This window comes from Lissotriton vulgaris, chromosome 7 (assembly GCF_964263255.1).
Source record: "Lissotriton vulgaris chromosome 7, aLisVul1.2, whole genome shotgun sequence".
Lineage (NCBI taxonomy): Eukaryota > Metazoa > Chordata > Amphibia > Caudata > Salamandridae > Lissotriton > Lissotriton vulgaris.
The window spans coordinates 1693979626-1694000426 of NC_141695.1; the positions used below are offsets into that span (position 1 = coordinate 1693979626).

At 46.1% G+C, this 20801-nt stretch overlaps 1 protein-coding gene and 1 long non-coding RNA gene across 2 annotated transcripts in view; one reads left to right on the top strand and one right to left on the bottom strand.

The window, feature by feature from the left end:
* The window catches only part of LOC147706335 (uncharacterized), a 150291-nt gene that overhangs the window by 90084 nt on the left and 39406 nt on the right, over positions 1-20801 (top strand). The gene's annotated exons all lie outside the window — the stretch shown is intronic.
* Positions 1-20801, bottom strand: part of LOC147706336 (baculoviral IAP repeat-containing protein 7-like) — a 59382-nt gene that overhangs the window by 18857 nt on the left and 19724 nt on the right. Inside the window, exons 3-5 of the mRNA XM_086929067.1 lie at positions 7881-7992; positions 4039-4120; positions 3636-3681 (exon numbers count right to left, since the gene is read on the bottom strand). Coding sequence (XP_086785193.1) covers positions 3636-3681; positions 4039-4120; positions 7881-7992 — 240 coding nt within the window. The remainder of the gene's footprint in view (positions 1-3635; positions 3682-4038; positions 4121-7880; positions 7993-20801) is intronic.

A 20801-nucleotide genomic window follows, 5' to 3' on the forward strand; every position in this document is an offset into this window, starting at 1 on the left:
TCAAAAACAACATGCATCAATAGCTGAGGTATATTGACGACGTCTGGCTCATGTGGCAGGGGAGCCATACCGAGTTGAATCATTTTCATGACTGGTTGAATTCAATATATATGAAGAAACAGGAGTATCAACCTATTGGGATTGGGGTATAAGGAAGTGTATACAGAATATACCAAAGGGTATAATTGGACAGATTAGTAAACAATACCTGGTAAGGATATCTATACAGTATTACTTGCACCTTGTACAACCCTTTGGGCTGATATCTGTTACTTGTTTAATTGTTCACACAGTGCTGTAACCATTTGTATTTATCTGTCCCCCCTTCCTACATAATTCTTTGAATTATAAAATGATGCTTTTCAGCACGACTATGAACAAAATAACTGACTCCTTGATCTCTTTAGGATAATACTGTTTAGATATCCTTACCAGGTATTGTTTACTAATCTGTCCAATTATACCCTTTGGGATATTGTTCTGTATACACTGGTTGAATTCAAGGCACAACGATATCAAATTTTCCATTGAGTCTAGCAAAACAATGATGACTTTCCTTGATGTTGCAATATGTCCCTATAACCAAAAATTGACAGCTAGTCTGTATAAAAAAGATACAAACAGGAACACTACACTAGTTCACAAGTTCACATCCACAGTGTCTAAAGGAGAACCTCCCTTATGGGCAGCTGTTGCGGATTAGGAGAAATTGTAGAGATCTGGCAGAGTTTGAGGACCACGCAATGTTATTTTGTAAGGAAATGGAAAAGAGGGGTTACCCCAAGAACATTCCAAATAAAGAGCAAGGTTTACCCCTAGGGAAAATTTGTTACAGAAAAAGGAAAAGACAGAAATGGACAAACTTGTATGTGTCACAACATATGGGGCACATACCAACAAATTCAGACAAATTATCTTAAGGAATTGGCATTTGCTTGAAAACTTGGAACATCCCTTAGCTAAACCCATTTTCGCCATGCACAAGAATCCCAGCATTGGCCAGCAGAGAATAAGAGCAGACAGCTACATCCCTAAACCAAAGCGCGACTTGATCACCAAGTGGAATTTAAAACCCATTTGTGGGCACCACAAGTGTGGGAACTGCGTGGCCTGCCCCTCTACTATAGAAGGAGGTTCATTTGAACATAATGGAGTGAAATGGAGACATGAAAGTTTCACAAATTGTAAGACTAAGAACTTCATTTATGCAGTGGTATGCCCTTGCAATAGCAATAAAATATATATCGAAAAGTCCTGACAGCGCCTATGGTAGAACACTTTTTAGCTGTTGAGCACAGTGAAAATGAACTGTTGGACAGTTTTTGCATGGATTGACCCAAAATCTACATGTATTGAGACCGCTCTACTGCGGAAAGAGGCATATTTAATTATGAAATTCGATGGCATCAACCACGGCCTCAACTGCATGAGCGAGCTAAATAGAGCTTAGAAGTCTCATGAGCTGTAATCAAATATATGGCGCTGCCGTCATCTTCAGGACTTGTGTCTCTAATAAAGTATAAATGGGATCAATATAGATATGTTGGGAAAACACAACTGACCTGTGAAATTGAAATGGTTACTTTGGGCAAACTAATTGAAATACATGACATCAATGAACTACATCTCCCAGAAGTCATTGTGAATGCAGTTTGATCATTCCCTCCCGTGATTGGTCAGACACTGATACACCATCACATGACGTGTGAATCTGCTCTGCGAGCTGCTACCAACAATGGAGGCAGATCCACACTTGAAACCTTGAGCCTGAAGCTTTATTAGGTGAGCAACACATATTTTGCACTTGCATCCAAGTGCTTCCAGCCAAACGATTTTCACAAATCCTTTGCATTTTTGCCCCTGCAGCCACGAACTATTTTTAAAGAGTGAAGGACTGTCAATTGTTACGACACTTCCTCTGCGGGGCCACACCTTTGCCCCCCCCTCCCCGAGTAAGTAAATAACTTGCGCTCAGTTGTCACGTTTCAAACTAACCACACAGCGAAATCGCATGTACTATTTATCTTGCAGAAGTAAAGACCTGCAATTGCTGTCTATTGTTTACAAACCGTCTTGGCCACACAATATTGAAAACCAGGTAACTTTTTCCCTCCTTCCCCCCATACATAGTTATCAGACAAAAAGAATTACGCCCCATGAGCTAAATCCTTCATAATGTATTTTATTGCAGATTGGCAACCACTGCTTGTTACATATTGCCGATGGTCACATCTAACCGGCATAATGCAGGTATGTGACCACTAACTTGTTCAGATAGAGAAAGAATTAGGGTTTTGGGAAGCGCCTTTTTTAATAAAAACTCAAACCCTCTCCCCCCTTTTGTGTCACAAACAGTCTGTTCGTGAGAAAGACTAATCCAGCCCTGATGAGTGCGGCAATTGATTTAACCGGCACTCGAAACGCGTCGGCAGACAAAGGAACTCCACTCCTTGGTTAAATATTGCAAATACGCCCCCTTGTGTCCCTGATATTTCAGAGGAATGGATTTATCTCAAATATAAGGGTGCTAGTGGTCTAATTTATCATTTTGTATGACAACTTTGTATTTCGTATTGTGTATATATTGATTGTTCTTTGTGACATTTCATTTGTTTGTACGGATGTTTGATTATTATGAGTTTATTTGAAATTGTATGTCAAAACACATGTTCACGTTCATTTTTACTGTGTAAGTACTAATGTGGTATTTCGTTTGACTGTGTGTTCTTTTTGTGATCAAAGATATTAATTTAAAAAAAATGATGAAATAAAGGCAGAAATTACTGCTAAGGTAAACTTATTAGTTTGCGTTCATCTTACTTCATATGAATAAGTGTTGTGAAGTCACAGGTAATTTTTTTCTTCGGTCTGCAGTTTGGCAGAGAAAGGCTCATAATGAACTTGGGTGGAAGAGGGAAAGCTGTCCCTTCCTGCACAAAAATAATCCTGCCAACAATGCAGGACAAGTGTGCCTGAATGTTGTGCTGGCTGAAAGGACATGAATGCGCTGCATCTCGTAGATATGGTGCATTTCTGCCCTTTCGATCTAGCATAGGCCTGTGCAGCAAAAAGACTTACACTTCCCTATGCAAAATCTTTGTAAATCTGGCCCTTAGGGCGAGAAAGTGAGAACCCTTCAAGAAACTCATTGGAATTTGAATTGTTACCACCCCCCCCCCGCCCCTCCCCCCCCCACCACACTTTTAAAGTCACCAGCCACCACGTTAGCTTCCTTCATGAAAGGAGTCAGACGCTGCAAGACAATCCAACTTTCTAGCTCAAGACACTGGTTAGTATTTATTCTCCTGGCATCCTCTCTGTATTAATCATGCACTTACCTTCCACCAGTGCCATCATAGTTCAGCATACTGTTATTGTGCGTGGTGTATAAATATCAGCAGTTCAGTGTGCACTGTGTGGCTGCATAGCCCACTTGCTTGAGAAACAATAATGAGGCAAATAAATCAGAATTATCAATTACACAACCTCTAAAAATCACAGAAATATAATAAAAGATATGACTGGTTAGAAATGTAGACTGCAAGTTCAGACTGCAGTTGGAGCACATGGACTTCTTAAAGAGTAACAGCATAGCCAAACTTGACCCCACCGTTGCCCTGTAATACTCAACTCACCTTGGCCCGGTGTGGTGCTGCCTCCTCCGCCCTGCTGATCAACCTTCTGAAAAATAGAAGGATTGGCTCAATTTGAATTCAGTACCCTTTACAACTAGCATCATTTTACTTCCTACATATTCCTCAGAGGTTCTAGAATGGCTCATAGTGGGCACAAATTCCCCCAAACAGGGATTATTACTTGCAACAACTGGCAGAAGAATGATTTACCAGATCTTATCACAAGCTGTGATCAGACTGGTGTACATCTAATTTAGTGTGTCAATTAATTTGAACAGCTACAGCAGTATATGAACAATGCACCTTTTCATTGAGCAGATCTGTCACCCTTCATTTGCAGCGCTTCCCACCAGGATGCTCTTCAGCAGGCTCATTGTTGAGCGGCACGCAGTGCGCAACTTACCGAAGATCGTGGACTTTTACGGTCCTGCTCCTGGACAGCACGGATGAAGTCAGGTCCCTTTTGTTGGTTCAGGAACGCACACCTGGGGAGTGGACAGAAATAGGTTGAGCAAAGATCTGCATATAGTGAAGCTGCACCATTGACTGGATAGATTCCAGCAGAATGGGAAACTAGCAGTTGATCAGTGTAGCAAATCACCACTTAAGGTGTGAAAGGGGAAAAATGGCCAAATAGTGTTTTGTGGGAGCGGAGTTACAATGAACACCAGGATAATTTTCGTGAATCTTAATGTTCTACATGAATCAACAACTGGTGTCTAGCAGTCCAGATAGTCCACCACCCTTCTAGACTAGAATGTTTCGACCCGACTGAATACCAGCCAATCACATTAAGTTCAGATTAGTCTCGCCTGCAGCAATTCTAAACACAGCTCCCCAGGAATCTTACCCTCATCTATTCTCTGCATTAAGTCAGGCTCACCTTCACTTTGCTATTTCCTTAATGATGTAAGAATTAACCTATCCGCTCCATTTCTGGTTCACAGCTGAGTAGCCAAGGTCCCCTGGCTGGTCCTCCAGCCATCCCCCTTTCATCCCTGTACAAGCTGCAGGCCAATTAACCAGAGATAAATCAGGCAGTCACAAATCCACTGAGAAATGCATATGCTGCACAAACGGACCTTCTGAGGGTCCAAGTCGGGGGATTTCCTGAAACCAGACTCCATGACTTCCAGCTCTACTTGTGTTAGGCATTCTCATTCCTAAAAACTAGATAAATAGTAACTCAGGCAGTATCTGGAAGGGAAGAGGGGCAGGGGGGAGGGGGATTGAGGGGCATACATAGGGAGATCACCTGAACCATCACTAGCTTTTTCACAGAAAAGTCGAATATTGGGAATTGACATTTAATACTTTGAACAGCAAACTAATCCAAAATATATATTTAAGTTTGAGCCATCGAACCTATTCCCAAATTAGAGAATTTGGGCCGATTAGTGCTGTTAATGATCAGATTATTTAAGTTTCAATTCAAGTACGGACCCTGAGCCACTTCTGAATCTGCAAACATGAAAAAAATACTGCTCTCCAACCAAGAAAGGGGGCAATCCAAGACAGGAACCATGCCACCTCCGGGGATCTCAAGTCTTCCACCCACAAATACCTCTGAGAACCTGGAGAGTTACTCTCAAACCAGGTCTCACCAGGACTCGCCACAAAAACAGCAAAATAAGCAGAGGTGTCGCCATCAATAGTGCAGCAGGTGCAATGGCACTGGGGCACAAGAGTGAACGAATGCTGTGCACTTCCATTGTGGTTGCATTTTTTTTAACCAACCCTGTGCAGTGGCAGGTCATTTGCTTGCACGAGGCCCTCGTGTCCCCTTGCTAGGACATGAAAATTGAAACACCCATACAACCACAGACCCCCAGCCTACAGGGCGTAGCATGCGGCTATGTAGACCAGCACTTTATTGCCCTCAGAGGTAGCGAGTCTTACATAAATGATGCAATGCAATACAAGCTAGTGTCTGTAGAACTGCTAATAAGTCTTAAAAAGGCCAATGATGGGGGGTGAGGCGGCAATGGCCATGCCAACCAGAGAGAAAACGGGGCGATGACGTAATGGAATTTTAACTACACACAAGAAACCATAGCGTGAGGACAGTTAAAAGAAGCAAAATAAAGTGAGGCAGATGAAGACAAGGTTTAAGGAGAGTAAAGAGTAAAATATGTAATAGGACGAGGAGTGAAGCTTTAGCATTGAGTAATGGGGGGGGGAGAAGAGGGAAAGAGAAATGGAAACACAGGAGTAAGAAATTCAAAGCAAGGGCATGCAGTGAGAGGTAGTATAGGCAATTACTTTGCCAGAAAAAGAAGTGGGGGAGAGAAACACCGATTCATAAAATAAGGGCACCAATAGGCAGGGGCAGAGTCCAGAGGGCTCTGCTTATGCAATTGATTTTGTTGTGGAAGCAAATGCATGGACCGCATTATCCCAGCGGCCCACTCATTGTGCATCACATGGGTACCGCCAAGTGTGTGAACTCTGCTCCTAGAGCCTCTAGTACTTAAAGGGACAAGGCAATCTGAGCTCCCTTAATTAAGGCGGATATGTAGGACAAAAAAAAAAAAAAAAACACATTTGCAATCCAATAGGTCTTGCATTTACGAGAGTTTGAGCTACTGGCATTGTAAATGGCAATTGCTTTAATTTATGCATTTTTGAAACAGATAAAACAAAATTGTCATTTACAATGCCAATAGTTTAAACTCTCGTAAATGCAAGACCTCGGCATCTGTGCTATAATTTTTTTTTAACGTGTAAGGAGTAGAATAACAGCGGACAGGACAAAGCTATGCGAAGATAGTGCTTGGATGCGGTCATTAAGGCCAGTCAAGTAACAATACATGTAACAGGGGGTGTAGCCATGAGAGGTTACAAAATGAGATACGGGCGGTACTAAGTAGGAGCTATGAAGATTATTGACCAATGAACAGCCACAGCTAACAGTGGACAATGACAAGCCAATGAAGAAAAAGTGTGGAGCATCAAGTCCCTTCCTGAATACAGCATGCCTCGCAGAGCACGCGCTGCCCAGGCTCGACCTAAAAATCAGATGCTCAGAGAAATTGACGCCTACCAGTCAATACCCTCATCTGACAGGCCTAGTGGGAAAGCTGGACATCTTTGAATACAGTCACCTGGTAGGTCACTACCAAGGTGATTGAATGTATTTGGATTGGAGTGTCCGTTGTCAGTTGCACTGCAGCACTTATGCATGGATGGGATCTCCTTTTGAATAAAAGAGCCTGCTTTTGGCAGTACTGCAACTCTTGTGTTTCATTTGCTAAGCTGCCTTCTTGAATTGCCACACCTAGAAACTGCTAGTGCCAGGGATCTTCAGGGAAAACATTTTAGCGGGACCCTATATTGATCACATTTTAATGTGCATTTACCATTTCGCAATGTACAATGGTCCATTTTAACTGGGTCGAACAATTAATTGAAATTTCTTGCCCGAGGCCTTAAATCTTCGTAGGACACTGATTTAGAGAGGGTAAGAGGTAGCAGTAAGCAGAGAGGGATAGAGGTTTATAAAGACAAAAACTAGACCAAAAGCTCAGTTTCCCCAGTGTGACCAGGGCAATTGCCCACTTGGAGATAGATCTCCCCAGGACCAGAGAAGTGCCAGAGAGTACGCGTGGAGAGGAGATGTGGGCAGGGCAGAGGCCTGGAGGAGATAAAAGCAGTGTACTCAGGTTGCCTGAAAATGTTGGGTCAGGGGTTGGGGGAGAAAGAGGTTGAGGTCTCCCTGATCTAAAAGTCACCATCAACCTGACAACATTCATCCTCACCCTGCCCATCCACCTACCTCAGTAACTTATTGAACGAGCAAGTCTGGTTAACATGGCCTCTTGCTGCTATACAAGTGCCATGAAGCAGCTCAATGATCGCTTAAGCTCTGCACAATTAACAGACATTCTATTCACCAGGCCTCCCTCCGATATCATGCTTTAAATGACCCAATATGGTCACACTCCGATTCCCAGACCTTCATTTTATAGATATTGCTCCAGCACATTGCAGCAGCAGTGCATTACTACCAATCCGAGTGTACAAGCAATTCCCCAAGAGAAAGTAGGTACTTAAGAATCCCCATGCACATCTGTCTAATTTAAGTATCTTTGACCCTCCTGCCCACTTCTACTCCCCTCAGGGGAGCCAAGCTACACCTTGACCACAGGAAGTGTTCAGTTTGTCAGCAGATTTCTGTTTTCACAAGGGGTGAAGTATAAGATGCTGAGGACCAGCCATTCCACTCCAAGAACTGTGCTCACTTACCTGGGCGAATGACGGGCATGTCTCTTCCATGGGTTATGGTGCCTCTTCCAGTTACTAATCCCTACATTGCAGCGGAAACACCAAACTTCGTCGTCCCCTGATGAAGCATATGCTGGCGAAAGAAGGAACAGCTTAGCCATAAACCACCCCACAGTCAGAGCTCACAAAATGCCAAACAGTAATGTTTTTCATAGTGGCAGGGCCTTAAAGCAGAATACTCCCACTCCACATTCTTACGAGAATTTGGAGTATTGGCCGACAAAGGACCAGATTTACTATTTGTGATTGGACCTTGGATGTGTCAAAAACGGACGGCGTCTACATTTCAATGTAGATACTTTTAGATCAGTTAACAAGTGTAAATAGGACCAATTCTGGGCCACAATGATACAGCAGCTATAGACCATAGAGTTGCAATAGATCATTGCATGTAGGCGCAAGATGTTCATAGAAATGTGGTTCTCTTACCAAATGACATCATAAAGTTATACACATTTAATGAAATACACCTGTGGAAAGTACTGTAAATTGGTCCAAAGGCGTGCAGTAATGAAGGATTAGATTAAAAACTTATGAGAGTTTAATCAAATTGGGTTTAAGATAGCACCAGCAAGCATGGTCGCAGTGCCCAGCTCCCAGGATTTTCCACCCGATGCTGGTAGATCGCTGTTGCTTATTGACCATTAGGTAAAAGCACTGCATGCAAGGAAACAGTGTTCTACTATACGATTTAGAGGGATTGACAGGTGCAGCTACGAAGCCCGCTTGTATTAGCAGGGGGGAGTGGGTGTAATGTGAGAGCCCCATAATGTCAAAGAAATAATTCAAATGCTTCAAGAGTGTTTTGAACTGAGAATAAGTGGGATATTCGAAATACATTCTTTCCCAGGGTACAAGGCAACCTGTGGCCCATTTGAATAATTTGTCAAATCAAACAAGTGTGAAATGTTTTTCCTTATTAAGGATCAATTGCTTTACTGTACCAGTTGCCCTAAATAAAAATACTATCAATTAACCATAGTCTGCAAAATTACAGGTATTATTGACTGAACAGTATATATATATATATATATATATATATATATATATATATATATATATAAAAAATGTGATAACTAGGCATGAAGCAAAGATTTACAAAAAATGTAATCTCTACAAAATCGTATCAGAAAGTGTGCAATGAACGGTAAAGTAAAATACTTTGTGTGGGGGCGTGGCTTAGCAAGCCATCATGGTGGACGTGTGCTAAGTGAGTTCTGTCCAGCCTTAATCTACATCCTGTAATATCCTGCTTCTCCGGTCTGCGCTTTCCTACAGAGTCTCGACATGGACCTGTGCCGTGGAGCGGCGTCAGCCTGTAATTGGTGGGGGCCTCGCGGCTTGGTGTGGAGGCCGAGACGCTGACTTGGATGGCACCTGAGTCCCTGGGGGGAGGCGGCGCTGCAGCTGTGGGACCCACGCACTGCAGAGCTTGCACAAGAAGAGAGCCATTGGAGCTGCTTAACCGCTGCTGAGGGTCAGCTGCCTCCCCAATTATCCTGGATCCTTGATCGGTTGGCGGCCATATCGGGCCTTGGGGGGGGGGGGGGGGTGCTGTCCGGGGGGCGTTGTGGAGCTGGGAGTGTGAGCAGGTGTTGCAGGGCGGGGGCCGCCTCAGCGTCCTGGCGCCTGGTGGGTGATCCCCTTGTGCCCCCCTGCTTCCCGATGCATGGAGTGCCTACATTGGCGGCCGGTCAGGCCATGTGGGCGTTTTCAGAACCTCTGGGGACGGACCTGTGCCAGGACATCATTTGTCGTCCAAAAGGAGGTGGTAATGGACGGAGCATCTGAATCAAACACCCAGTCAAAAGATCTGGGTTTAATCCATCACCGTTCTTTAGCCCACTTTGCCACCCCAGTCTGACCCTGTGCCTCATGGGAACAGTCCAGCCCGAACTGCCAAGCCATGTCTTCCCTGGACCGGAAACAAGCTTCCGAGGACCGGTTTCTGGCATTCCTGCCGTCTTCAGCCCGACTTGCTTGAATCCACCCCCTTTTGTACCACTTTGGGCCGCCATAAGTGTGGCAGGGTATGCTCAGACGGGAGTCCCTTGCTCACTTTGCCGCTGGATTCAAGCAAGCCGGGCTGAAGACGGCTGGAATGCCAGAAATCGGTCCTCGGAAGCTTGTTTCCGGTCCAGGGAAGACATGGCTTGGCAGTTCGGGCTGCACTGTTCCCATGAGGCACAGGGTCAGACTGATTTGCATATGGCCATGTCTGAACTGGGGTGGCAGAGTGGGCTAAAGAACGGTGATGGATTAAACCCAGATCTCCTGACGGGTGTGAGTGTTTGATTGATTCAGATGCTCCGTCCATCACCACCCCCTTTTGTGCAGAGGACATCATTTGTGGCACGTGTGGCTCTTTAGTCTCTGGTGGGGGGCCCTCAGTTTCCCCCCTCCGCCGACGGTGCGACAGCCTTGCCTCAGTGGTCAGTCGGACTGCGTGTGCTCATGGCGACGCCACTGATTGCGGTCGGCCCCAGCTGACTAGGGTTCTCTGGCCCCCTCCCATCCCTCTTGCTGATGGCCTCGTGATTAGCGGCCGGGCCACATTTTTACATTTCTGCTGCCTCTGCATGGACCGGTCAGTCCGTAGCCGCCAGTGGTGGAGTGGGTCACTGGCGCGGGGGAGTGCATGTCTTCCAGCCCCCCGGCCCATTGTCCGAGATCCATTAAATCCTGACTGCTGCGCGGAGCGCGGGTGTTGCAATTGTCTATGACGTGGGAGGGCCTGCGGTCCGTCCTGACGAGAGACAAGCCAGGTGGGGGTTCGGCCAAGCAGAGCACAATGGATAAATGCATGGGTCCTGGGGCCCTCAGGGGAAGGGCAGGACGCACGGAAATATGCCGGACAATGCTGCCTCATGGCTGCTATCACCCACTCAAGGGACGCCCTGGATGCAGAAATTGGGGCAGTTGGTTCCGACATTATGCTGTTGCGACAAGATCTACGCAATGCAGTTGCACGCATCACGGAGACTGAAACGAGAAACTCTGGAGTGGTCGCCACCCTTCAGAAACTGGTGACCTCTCTGGAGGCCACCCAACGTGGACTGGCCACGCAGGTGGAGGATGCAGAAGGGAGGGCTCGGCGCAACAATCTTTGCTTTTATGAATTCCCAGAGGGGTGCGAGGATAGAGACATGGAGCGGTTCCTTACTCAATGGTTGGAGAGTTGGCTCCCTCTGGAGTCCCTGTCCAAATGTTTTGGTGTGGAGCGCGCCCATAGAGCCTTAATGCAGAAGTCCCCACCTGGTGTCCGCCCAAGGCATATTATTGCAAAACTACTCAATTACCATGACTAGGACACTATCCTGAAACAGGCTAGGGCCAAAGAACCGCTGTTATTCGACAATGCCTGCATTCTGATATTTCCAGACTATACGAAATTGGTCCAGCAGTGGAGACAGTCCTTTATGGCGGCCAAAGCCAACCTCCGAGAGCTCAAGTATCTTTATGCTTTGTTGTACCCGGCCAGGCTGTGGGTGGTGAATCGGTCCTATACTCATTTCTTTGACTCGCCGGAGAAGGTCTTCCAGTGGACGGATGAGACAGTGTGGCTTCGTCCTCACACACCGCCTAGGAGGGAGACTGACTGAGTGAGGCTGCCTGAAGCAGCCCAATTTGAACGTGAAAGGGAACAGACGCTCCAGGTCCAGGCGACAATCCCAGTCATGCGGTGCCTCCTCCCCAGCTGGGTCGGCCTTGTGGCAACATGTGTCGGCAGACTAGCAGTGGGGTGGGACTGTGGTTTCAGAGGTCTTTGATATGTTACTATAACCGGAGAAGCACAGAAGAGGGACGGTCTCTGTGGTACCTTAGCGGACAGAGCGTGCCGGCGGACAATGGGTTATAAGTTGGGGCTACATTGGCCGGTAAGGGGTGGGACCTCTTGTCAGGGCCCGCAAGTCACACCCGCTGTGACAGGTACTTCACTGTTATTGAGTCATTGGGGTGGGGGGGGGGGGGGGGTGTTCATGGATTGCACGGTCCTACTTTAGAGTAATCTTGAGCTTCTTGTATGATGTTATTTGTGTCACTGGTTTACATAGAGCCCTCCAATGGTAGCTCTATTTGGTAGCCAACAGAATCCCCTTGGGACCCTTCGGATGATCAGGTGGAATGTCAGGGGGTCGCTAGACAAGAATAAGCACGGAGCTATACTAAACAGATGAAACGAGCTCACGAGGACATTCTTATGTTGCAAGAAACACATCTCATGGGGACGAAGGAACTATGCTTCCAATGTTTTGGCTACATCCATATATTCCACTCCGGGTTTGTGAGGGGGTCGCGATACTGATCCGTCACCGGGTTCCCTACACAAATGTTAAGGCATTGGGGTGGGCGCTCAGGGCAGGTATTTGTTCCTACAGGGTATGGTGGGTGAAGAAACTATGATGTTAAGGGAACATATATGACGTTACTCCGCAAACAATCACTCCGCATACCATCACCACAAAATTTACACCACGCAAATTCAATCACCCTGCAATTTATGACAACGCAAACTTTTACCACAAATAAAATTTTACCACACAAAGGGATGCGTGGTAAAGGTATACTCCTAGTAAAAGTTTTAAAGTAAGTGAGAGTACCCTGCAAAAAACACTAACCTACACTACACAAACAATACCCTACACTACACTACAACCCTACCCAAACACTATCTCAATCCCTTAAAAATTAACGCCCACCCCAGGCCCATTCCCCCTACCTCTCCTTCCGCTTCCTTCATCACGTCGTCTTCTGTGAGGGGCGGTGCACGTCAATGTGAGGAAACGGAAAAGCCTGTTTCCTCACAATGACGTGGATCGCCCAAATTCTTGTTTTTTTTACACCGCATGTGCATTTACCACACATACCTTTACAACGATTTTTGTTATAAAGGCATGAGTGGTAAATGCACATGCGGTGTAAAAAAATGCAGACTAATGTTATGCAGGTTAGGGCCATTGTGCGGAGAAAAAGGTATGCGGGGTCAAAGTCTGCGTTGTAAAGAAATTGCTGTAAACGATATTTACCGTGTTAGGGAGTTTATACGCCCCCGCATTGGTCCTAGGGTTTGGTAGAGAGGCTTATGACCCTATGGGCGGATATAGCAGATGGCCTGGCAATTGTGGGAGGGGATTGGAACGATGTGATGGAGGTGGCCAGGGACCGCTGGAGGCCCGGGGACTCCATGGAGGTCCAACAACCCACCTAATTGCATTCCCTGGTGATGGGCCTTGATTGGGTAGACCCTTGGCGCATACTGCACGGCACAGGGATACACGTACCTTTCAGTGGTTCACAACTCCTACTCCCACCTCGACTTTATATTTGCCCACCGGGGGGCAGGGTGGTGGCAGCCGATATCCTTCCATGAGGGCTCTCAGACCACTCGGCGGTGGCCCTCACATTGCGGACGGGTCAGGTGTACCAGCCTTTTCAGTGGCACCTCTTGGCATGGAACCTCCATAAGGAGGACTACAGGGAGCATCTGGAAGGTGCTATCGATAAATAATTGACACTTAACATGGGATCGGTGGATGGGGCAGAAACTCAATGGGAAGCAATAAAGCTCACACTACGTGGCGTGGATATTTCCTTCTGTACGGCGGCTTGCAGAGTACTGAGTCCCTCGTACGTGCAGAGGCTGAGATTCTTGAGCAGGAAGCACGTAGTAGAGACAACGGGGGTAAGCAGGTTAATTGCCAGTTACTGCGGGCACAGCAGGGTTATTCGCATCTCCTGTTAAATGAGCCCCGCCAGGCGTGGTTGGCGACCTGGAGCAGTATCTACCAGTGGGGAGATAAATCTAGCAAGCTGCTGCATAGACTGTCAGAGGACGCTATACCCCCAGGTCCTCCCTGGTGTGGTGAGCCCAGACAGGATGCCCCTTATAGACTCCCAGGCTATCGCCAATAGCTTTCCTGCATATTATGCAGAACTTTATGCCCCCCAACATTGTATACCGGCGGAAGTGATAGGCCGCTTCTTGGATAACCTCCCACCCTAGGCCCTCTTGGATGACATTAGTAGGGAGTTGGATCTCCCACACACAGAGGAGGAATTGGGTGTCTCACTTAGGACCATGAACCCCGGAATGGCTTTCCATGCGAAATCTTCAAACAATATTTCTTGCAGCTCGGACCCCACCATCGTAAGGCGGTGGAAGAGGCCAGAGTGTGAGGTCATATGCCTAGAGATTGGAGACACGCAGAAGTGGTGGTGTTCCACAAGCCTGGTAGACCCCCCTGAACAACACGCGTCGTACCGCCCTATCTCTCTTCTGAACGTAGTGGCCAAGATTCTAGCTAAGGCCTTCGCCTTCGGCCCAATATCACCTCCCTAGTCCATCCCAATCAGGCAGGGTTTATGCCCCAAGGGGCGACCGGTCATAATATTTGGCAGGCACATGTTGCTGTTGCGACCGTCCGGGGTTGGGAGAACTAACAGCACTTTTGCTGGCAGACATGAACAGGGCATTAGATTCTCTTAGCAGGGTGTATTTATTCGCGCTCCTCCGCAGATTGAATTTTGGGCCTCGCTTCCTGTCCTTGCTCTACATGGACCTCACTGCGTCTGTGCGTGCGGCGGGCTCGGTCTCCTCCACGTTCTCTATTGGACGAGACACCAGGCAGGGTTGCCCACTGTCTCCCTACCTGTTCACCTTAGCTATGGAGCCCCTTGCTGCGGATTGAAGCTCAAGTGACCTGTCTTGAATTGGCCCACAGACTATCGGATTGTATTGCCCTATATGCTGATGATGTGCTGTTTTTTCTCACCAATTTAGATAGGACGGGACCGAGACTGCTTCACATCATGCAGGTTTTTAGGGAGACCTCCGGCCTCTACATGAACGCCCAAAAGTGTACCCTCTGGGTGATGAGGGGGGCCTTGGTTTGTAGACATCTTCAGTTCAGGTGGTATCTGGGTGGGGGGGGGGGATGAAATATCTGGGAGTGTTCTGATCTACATCTTGGGATAGAAATTTGGCTCCTGTATGGGATCGTGTACGGGAGGACATTAAGTGGTCCCATATGCCCCTGCCTATATATGGCTGGTCTGCCATCTTAAGATGGTGTTGCTCCCTCGCTTGCTTTTATCAATTGCAAAATCATCCATATCCGATCCCTCCTAGATTGTTCTGACAGGTTAATGCAGTCCTAGGACAGTTCGTATTGTTGTATTTCTATCTAGGACCCTAATTCGATATTCCCGATTCATGCCCTTATGTGGTTATAATAAATAGTATCCTTATAAAGGCATAAGAATCATGTCCATATTTAGTAATAGCCCATGCAGTCCAAAGCACGGCAAGGCTACTCCCATAGACTCCTAGAAAGCATAACGCGTTCTTTAAACAAACCAAGCCTCCAGCAGCCCGGGACTTCCCCCCCCCCCCCCCCCCCCCCTGCTCTTGATTTGCACAAAAACTCCTGGAGTCCAGAAAGAACTGTTACTTCTTAGTGACGTCTTATGTCCAACCTTACGTCAAACCCGGCACCTTTCAGGTATAAATATACCAACGTTGCCTTAAGCAACCACACGGTGGTGTGGAGCAGAGCGGTTATCTACTTATCCGAAGCCCAGCTGATGCTAGAGCCGAAGGAACCCGCCCCTCCCCTTTGACGCACTGGAAAAGCTGCCTTTTCTCACGCCGAAAAAATCCAGCTCCAGTGTTCCAGAGTCCACTCGCGGGTTGCTGGGAGATCGGGTCCTGAGAAGCGAGATACAAGACCTCCTTCATTCTGTAAAAAACTTGAAAGGAGCTGGAGAAGGAACCCTAGCGAACAGGGAAAAAATAACTATAGCTTAGCACATAGAAGCTATCAGTACGCGGTACGTAGAGCTAAAGCTAAATATTTCCAGACACGCATTGAGGCAGCCGAGAGCTCCTCACGCGAACTGTTTAAAATATACAAGGAAATATCGTTAGTCTCTAGCTCAAATATCCCCCTAAGTGCCACCATGGAGGGATGCAACAGAGTCGCTAACTTTTTTTCTAATAAAGTCAAAGCCATTTATGCCTCCTTCACTCAACAACCAGGAAGGGGCAGAGACTTTAGAGCAGTTGCTTCGCCTAGGGCTCCTGACTCTTCTTTGCAAACTTTCGAGGTCCCTTCCGCTGATAGGCTAATAAAGATCTGTCGTAGCGTGAAGTCTGGTTCCCCTAATGACCCGGCCCCTCCTTGGGTCATCTGAGGGTCTTGTTGGACTGGAACCATATATAAGACATGTCTTACAGACCTCTTTTTCCACTCAACGAGTTCCGGAGGAGTGGAAGAAGGCTATAGTACTCCCAATAAGGAAAAAACTAAATGCAAGTATTGAGGTGCTGGAAAACCTCAGACCCATTTCCTTATTGCCGTATGTGGCGAAAGTGGCCGAGAAGGTGGTCAATGCTCAGCTCACTGAACACCTGGAGAGAGGTAACCTATTTCATCCCTCCCAATCAGGATTTAGGGCGGGCTTCTCGACTGAGACAGCTCTCCTACGTGCCACTGAGACTTTAAGAGCAGGAGCGGATGCAGGACATACTATGGCCCTGATCATGCTCGACCTCAGCGCAGCTTTTGACACTGTAGCGCATTCCATCCTGCTACAGTGTCTTAGTGAGGCTGGGGTCGTTGGTCCCGCGCTGTACTGGCTGCAGTCGTTTCTCACAGGAAGATGCTTCCAGGTACAACAAGGGGCATGTCGATCGGTAGAGATGCCACTAGACCAGGGAGTGTCTCAGGGCTCAGCATTGAGCCCAACTCTTTTTAATCTGTACATGGCCTCCCTGGCGAAGGTGGTACAGGCTTTCGGGGTGGAATTGGTATCTTACGCCGACGACACCCAGCTGCTGATCTCTCTATCGCAGAACACCACCAATACCTCCACTAACTTTAAGTCCTGTATGCAGGCGCTAGCTGAGTGGATGGACTCCCACTGCCTAAAACTCAACGGTTCTAAGACAGAGGTTTTGGTAGTGGGGGGAAAGAGCAAAAGCTGGTCAGCCGAGTGGTGGCCTTCATGCCTTGGCCCTACTCCCACACCTTGTGAGGAGGCTAAGAATCTAGGAGTTTGGATCAACCCCACCCTCTCCTGTGAAGGCCATATAAGGCGTCTTGTGGGCAAGTGTTTTGGGGGTACTGAAGTCCCTAAATAAAACTTTAGACCTACTACCCCTAGCGGCCAGAAGGACACTGACGCAGGCATTGGTGACCTCTCGGTTGGACTATGGAAATATCCTGTTCCTAGGGTCCAACGAGGGCAGCCTTGGCCGCCTGCAAGTTATCCAGAATTCCGCCGCCAGACTGGTGTTAAGGAGACCCAGGAGAGCTAATTCTCAGCAGGCTTTGGATGCGCTTCACTGGTTGCCAGTGAAGAAACGCGTGCTGTTCAAATGCCTCCTCTTCTGTTACAGAATCGTCTGGGGCAGGTCGCCTGCCTATCTTAGGGACTTAGTCAGCCGCTACGAACCACCTAGGACCCTCCGGTCGGAGGGTTCCGGGCTGCTGACAGTCCCAAGGGTAAGAAAGGCCAGAATGGGCGGACGTTCTTTTTCGTTCCAAGCAGCTCAACACTGGAACAAACTTCCTCTTGCCCTGAGATTGGAGAGTAGGGAGAACCGTTGTTCAGGGCTAGGCTCAAAACGTTACTCTATACTATGTAGGTCCAGAGGCTTTGTAATGGTGGTCGTTTAGTAGCTCTTAGCGCGGGGACACGCCGGGATGGCGTTACTGTGCGCTCTATAAGCTCTTTATTATTATTATTATATAACCAAGGTACAGAGCTGAATAAAACCTTAGAGAGAATTCTTGATTCCGACACTTGGCAAAAAAATCTTAACTTAAGACTGCAACTTACTTACTCCTTCCCACGTATTAGGCTTAGGTCAGGTACATTGGGGTAGGCGTATCTTAGAAGCACCAGTTGAGTTTGTTAGTCAATGTTTGTATGTATATATTTTATCCATTTTAAAGTATCATATGGCTAAAACCATATCAATGCTTTTACAGTATTATTTCATAATACTACTTTTACTGTACGCACTTAAGTATTGCAATTCTGGCAATTCATTTCTCTTGCATGAGAAAGAAGACTGCTCAATAAAATAACACCTTTTATTGAAAACGCCAGTCTCTCTATTTAAATATAAAAAGAGTTGGGATGGTAATAAACAAACCATTTCCAGAGAAAAATGATTCCAGTCCAGAGGAAGGTCTCCTCAACGGAGAGAAAGATCTCCTGGCCGAGGAGGCAAGTCTCCCCAAAGGGAACCCTCTGAAGAGATATAATCTCAGAGATCGGGATAAATTGAGAAAACCTGATAGATAAAGATATTGATACACGTCCCTCTCGATCCTTCTCACTCAATCTTTCTCGATCTTCCTCACAGAAATCGGAAAGAAGAGGATGGTCAGAACACAAGGAAGAGCACGTCAAGTCCAAAGACAAAGAACCTGCTCATCAAAGTAAAAAAAAAAAAAAAAATAATCACAATTTCCCAGAAAGAAGGTAGCAAGTATTAAAATTAAACATGCCGAGGATTCTGAGGACACAACTGAAAAAAGGGAGAGTGGGCCCAGACAATGCTAGACAGCCCAGCAGAAGTGACCATAGCTCGCAAGATCCTGATGAATCTTCTGGAGACAGTGGACACGAATGAATACATTCAGGTGGAAACTGCAGACACTCGAGTTAGCGTGCCCCATAAACTATATGAAATAACATTATGTATAGAGGGGGATAAAACTAGGAAAATAAAAAGGTCTCTTTTGGGAGAATCTTTCTAAAGGCTATGACATCCTGTTAACTGAAAAAGACTGGCCACCAGAATTGGTCAGGGAGTGCCCTCATGGCGAAGAAATGACTATGCCTGCCTTCTCAAATCATATTCCAATTCATAAAAAATACACATTCACAAGAAAATGGGCAGTGGCCCAAGCCCCTGCATTATACAAAAATCATGTAGGATGGGATGAGTAGTCACCTCACCACAAAATCCAGTTAAACCTACTGCACAAAGGCAGTACCCAGTTAAACAAGAAGCTAAAAAGCAAATCAGGGAAATCTTAGATCAACTTTAATATCAAGGGGTGATTGAAACATGCACCTCTCAAATAAACAATCCTTTGTTTCCCGTCTCCAAGCCAGACGATTCATAATGCCTAGTTTTGGACTACAGACATTTAAACTCCTGTTGCAAAACTTTTGCAGTACAAAACACACAGTGCAGCTCTAATGAACAACATCGTGCGCAAAAAATATAAAACGACATTAGATATCTCTAATGGATTCTTCTGTCAAAACATTGCACCTGAAAGCAGGTATTTGACCGCTTTCTCAATAATGGGTCGCAAAAACAATTTTGCCGACTCCCACAGGGATTCAAGAATAGCCCAGGATTATTCTCAGCAAGGGTAACAGAAGTACTACAAATATATGATGAGGCATTATCATATATCGATGACCTCTATCTTACAGACGATGACCTGGAGACCTACTTGAAAAGAGTGAACACCATAATTCTTGGGTTCGCATCAGAGGGTTACAGATTCAACTTTAAAAAGTCCAGAATTGCCCATCTAACAGTCCTAGGTTTAGGATATGAATTATCAAGTGAAAGCAAAAGCCTGACAGACAACTTCTTAGAGAAGTGTGCAGTACTCCAAGCACCAAAAAACGCTGAAAAATTTACAATCAATACTAGGCTTCCTGAATTTCGGTAGAACATACATTCTAAATTATGCAGAGAGGGTTAAACCGCTCTATGAATTAATAAAACCTGATTTTAAACCAATACATTGGATTCAAAAACACAGAAATTGAGATTACAGACAGACATGTTAACTAAAACAAAACTGCAAACACGCGAAATCGTACGCATTCTTGTAATCCGAGTCATCCCAGGAAGATGCGGGTTCATGTACCTGACCTCCAATGAGGGAGAAACGGTACCTATAGCTTACAAATCACATTTGAACACTCAAGCTGAAATGAAATTCAGTTCTACAGAAAAAATTCTGACAGCGGTTCAGACTGCTGTGGCAAAAGAAAGAGCCCTGGCACAAGGTAAACGAATAATCGTTACACTAATATCTGCCCTAGAAGCAGCAACAAGGGCAAGCATTCCGAATGCTAAAGCTCTACATCCAAGATGGATACAATGGGTTAATTCTCTTGCTGCAACAGACGTAGTATACAAATTCGATCCCAATTTAAAAACACTAGAATTTCTCTAATATGAATACGAAAGGCCTCTGCCCCTGGAACATTACGGCTGTGACGGATCAGCACAGCCCGCAATTTGGGGAAAACATGCTTATAGTGCTGCGTGCGCGATCGTTAAAGGTTGTTGGCACAAATGGAAATTTAGACCACTGGTCACTAAAACCCAATCTCTAGGAGATTGTACAGCTCAGCGAGCGGAACTACTTTCATTTAAGATGGCGCTTGAAAATACCGATCACGAATTTCCCACACTAATAGTGTGCGATTCATATTACTGCGTTCAATCTTACAATGAATATTTGCACAACTGGGTTCAAAATGGGTTCAAAGATGCGAAAGGTGGCACAATCAAGCATAAAATGCTTTGGGAACAAATAGTTATTTTACAGAAAGAACTACAAAAGACTCACGTGATACATACACCGAGTCATAAACGTGCTGGCGTTCACGTTGCGGGGAATTCATTGGCTGATGAAGCCGCGAAGGGAGCTGTGCAAACTGCTTCCGTAGCTGCTATCACCCGGTCAAAAACAAAAATAGACAGCGATATAATGCAAGCTGTCAGTGCTTCAGTAAAAGAGGATAAAAAAACACTCCTGAAAGGCTTTCCTGTAAAATATTCACACATAACAGATGCAAATAATGTTTCATTTGCTCGAATCCCTGGCGTGG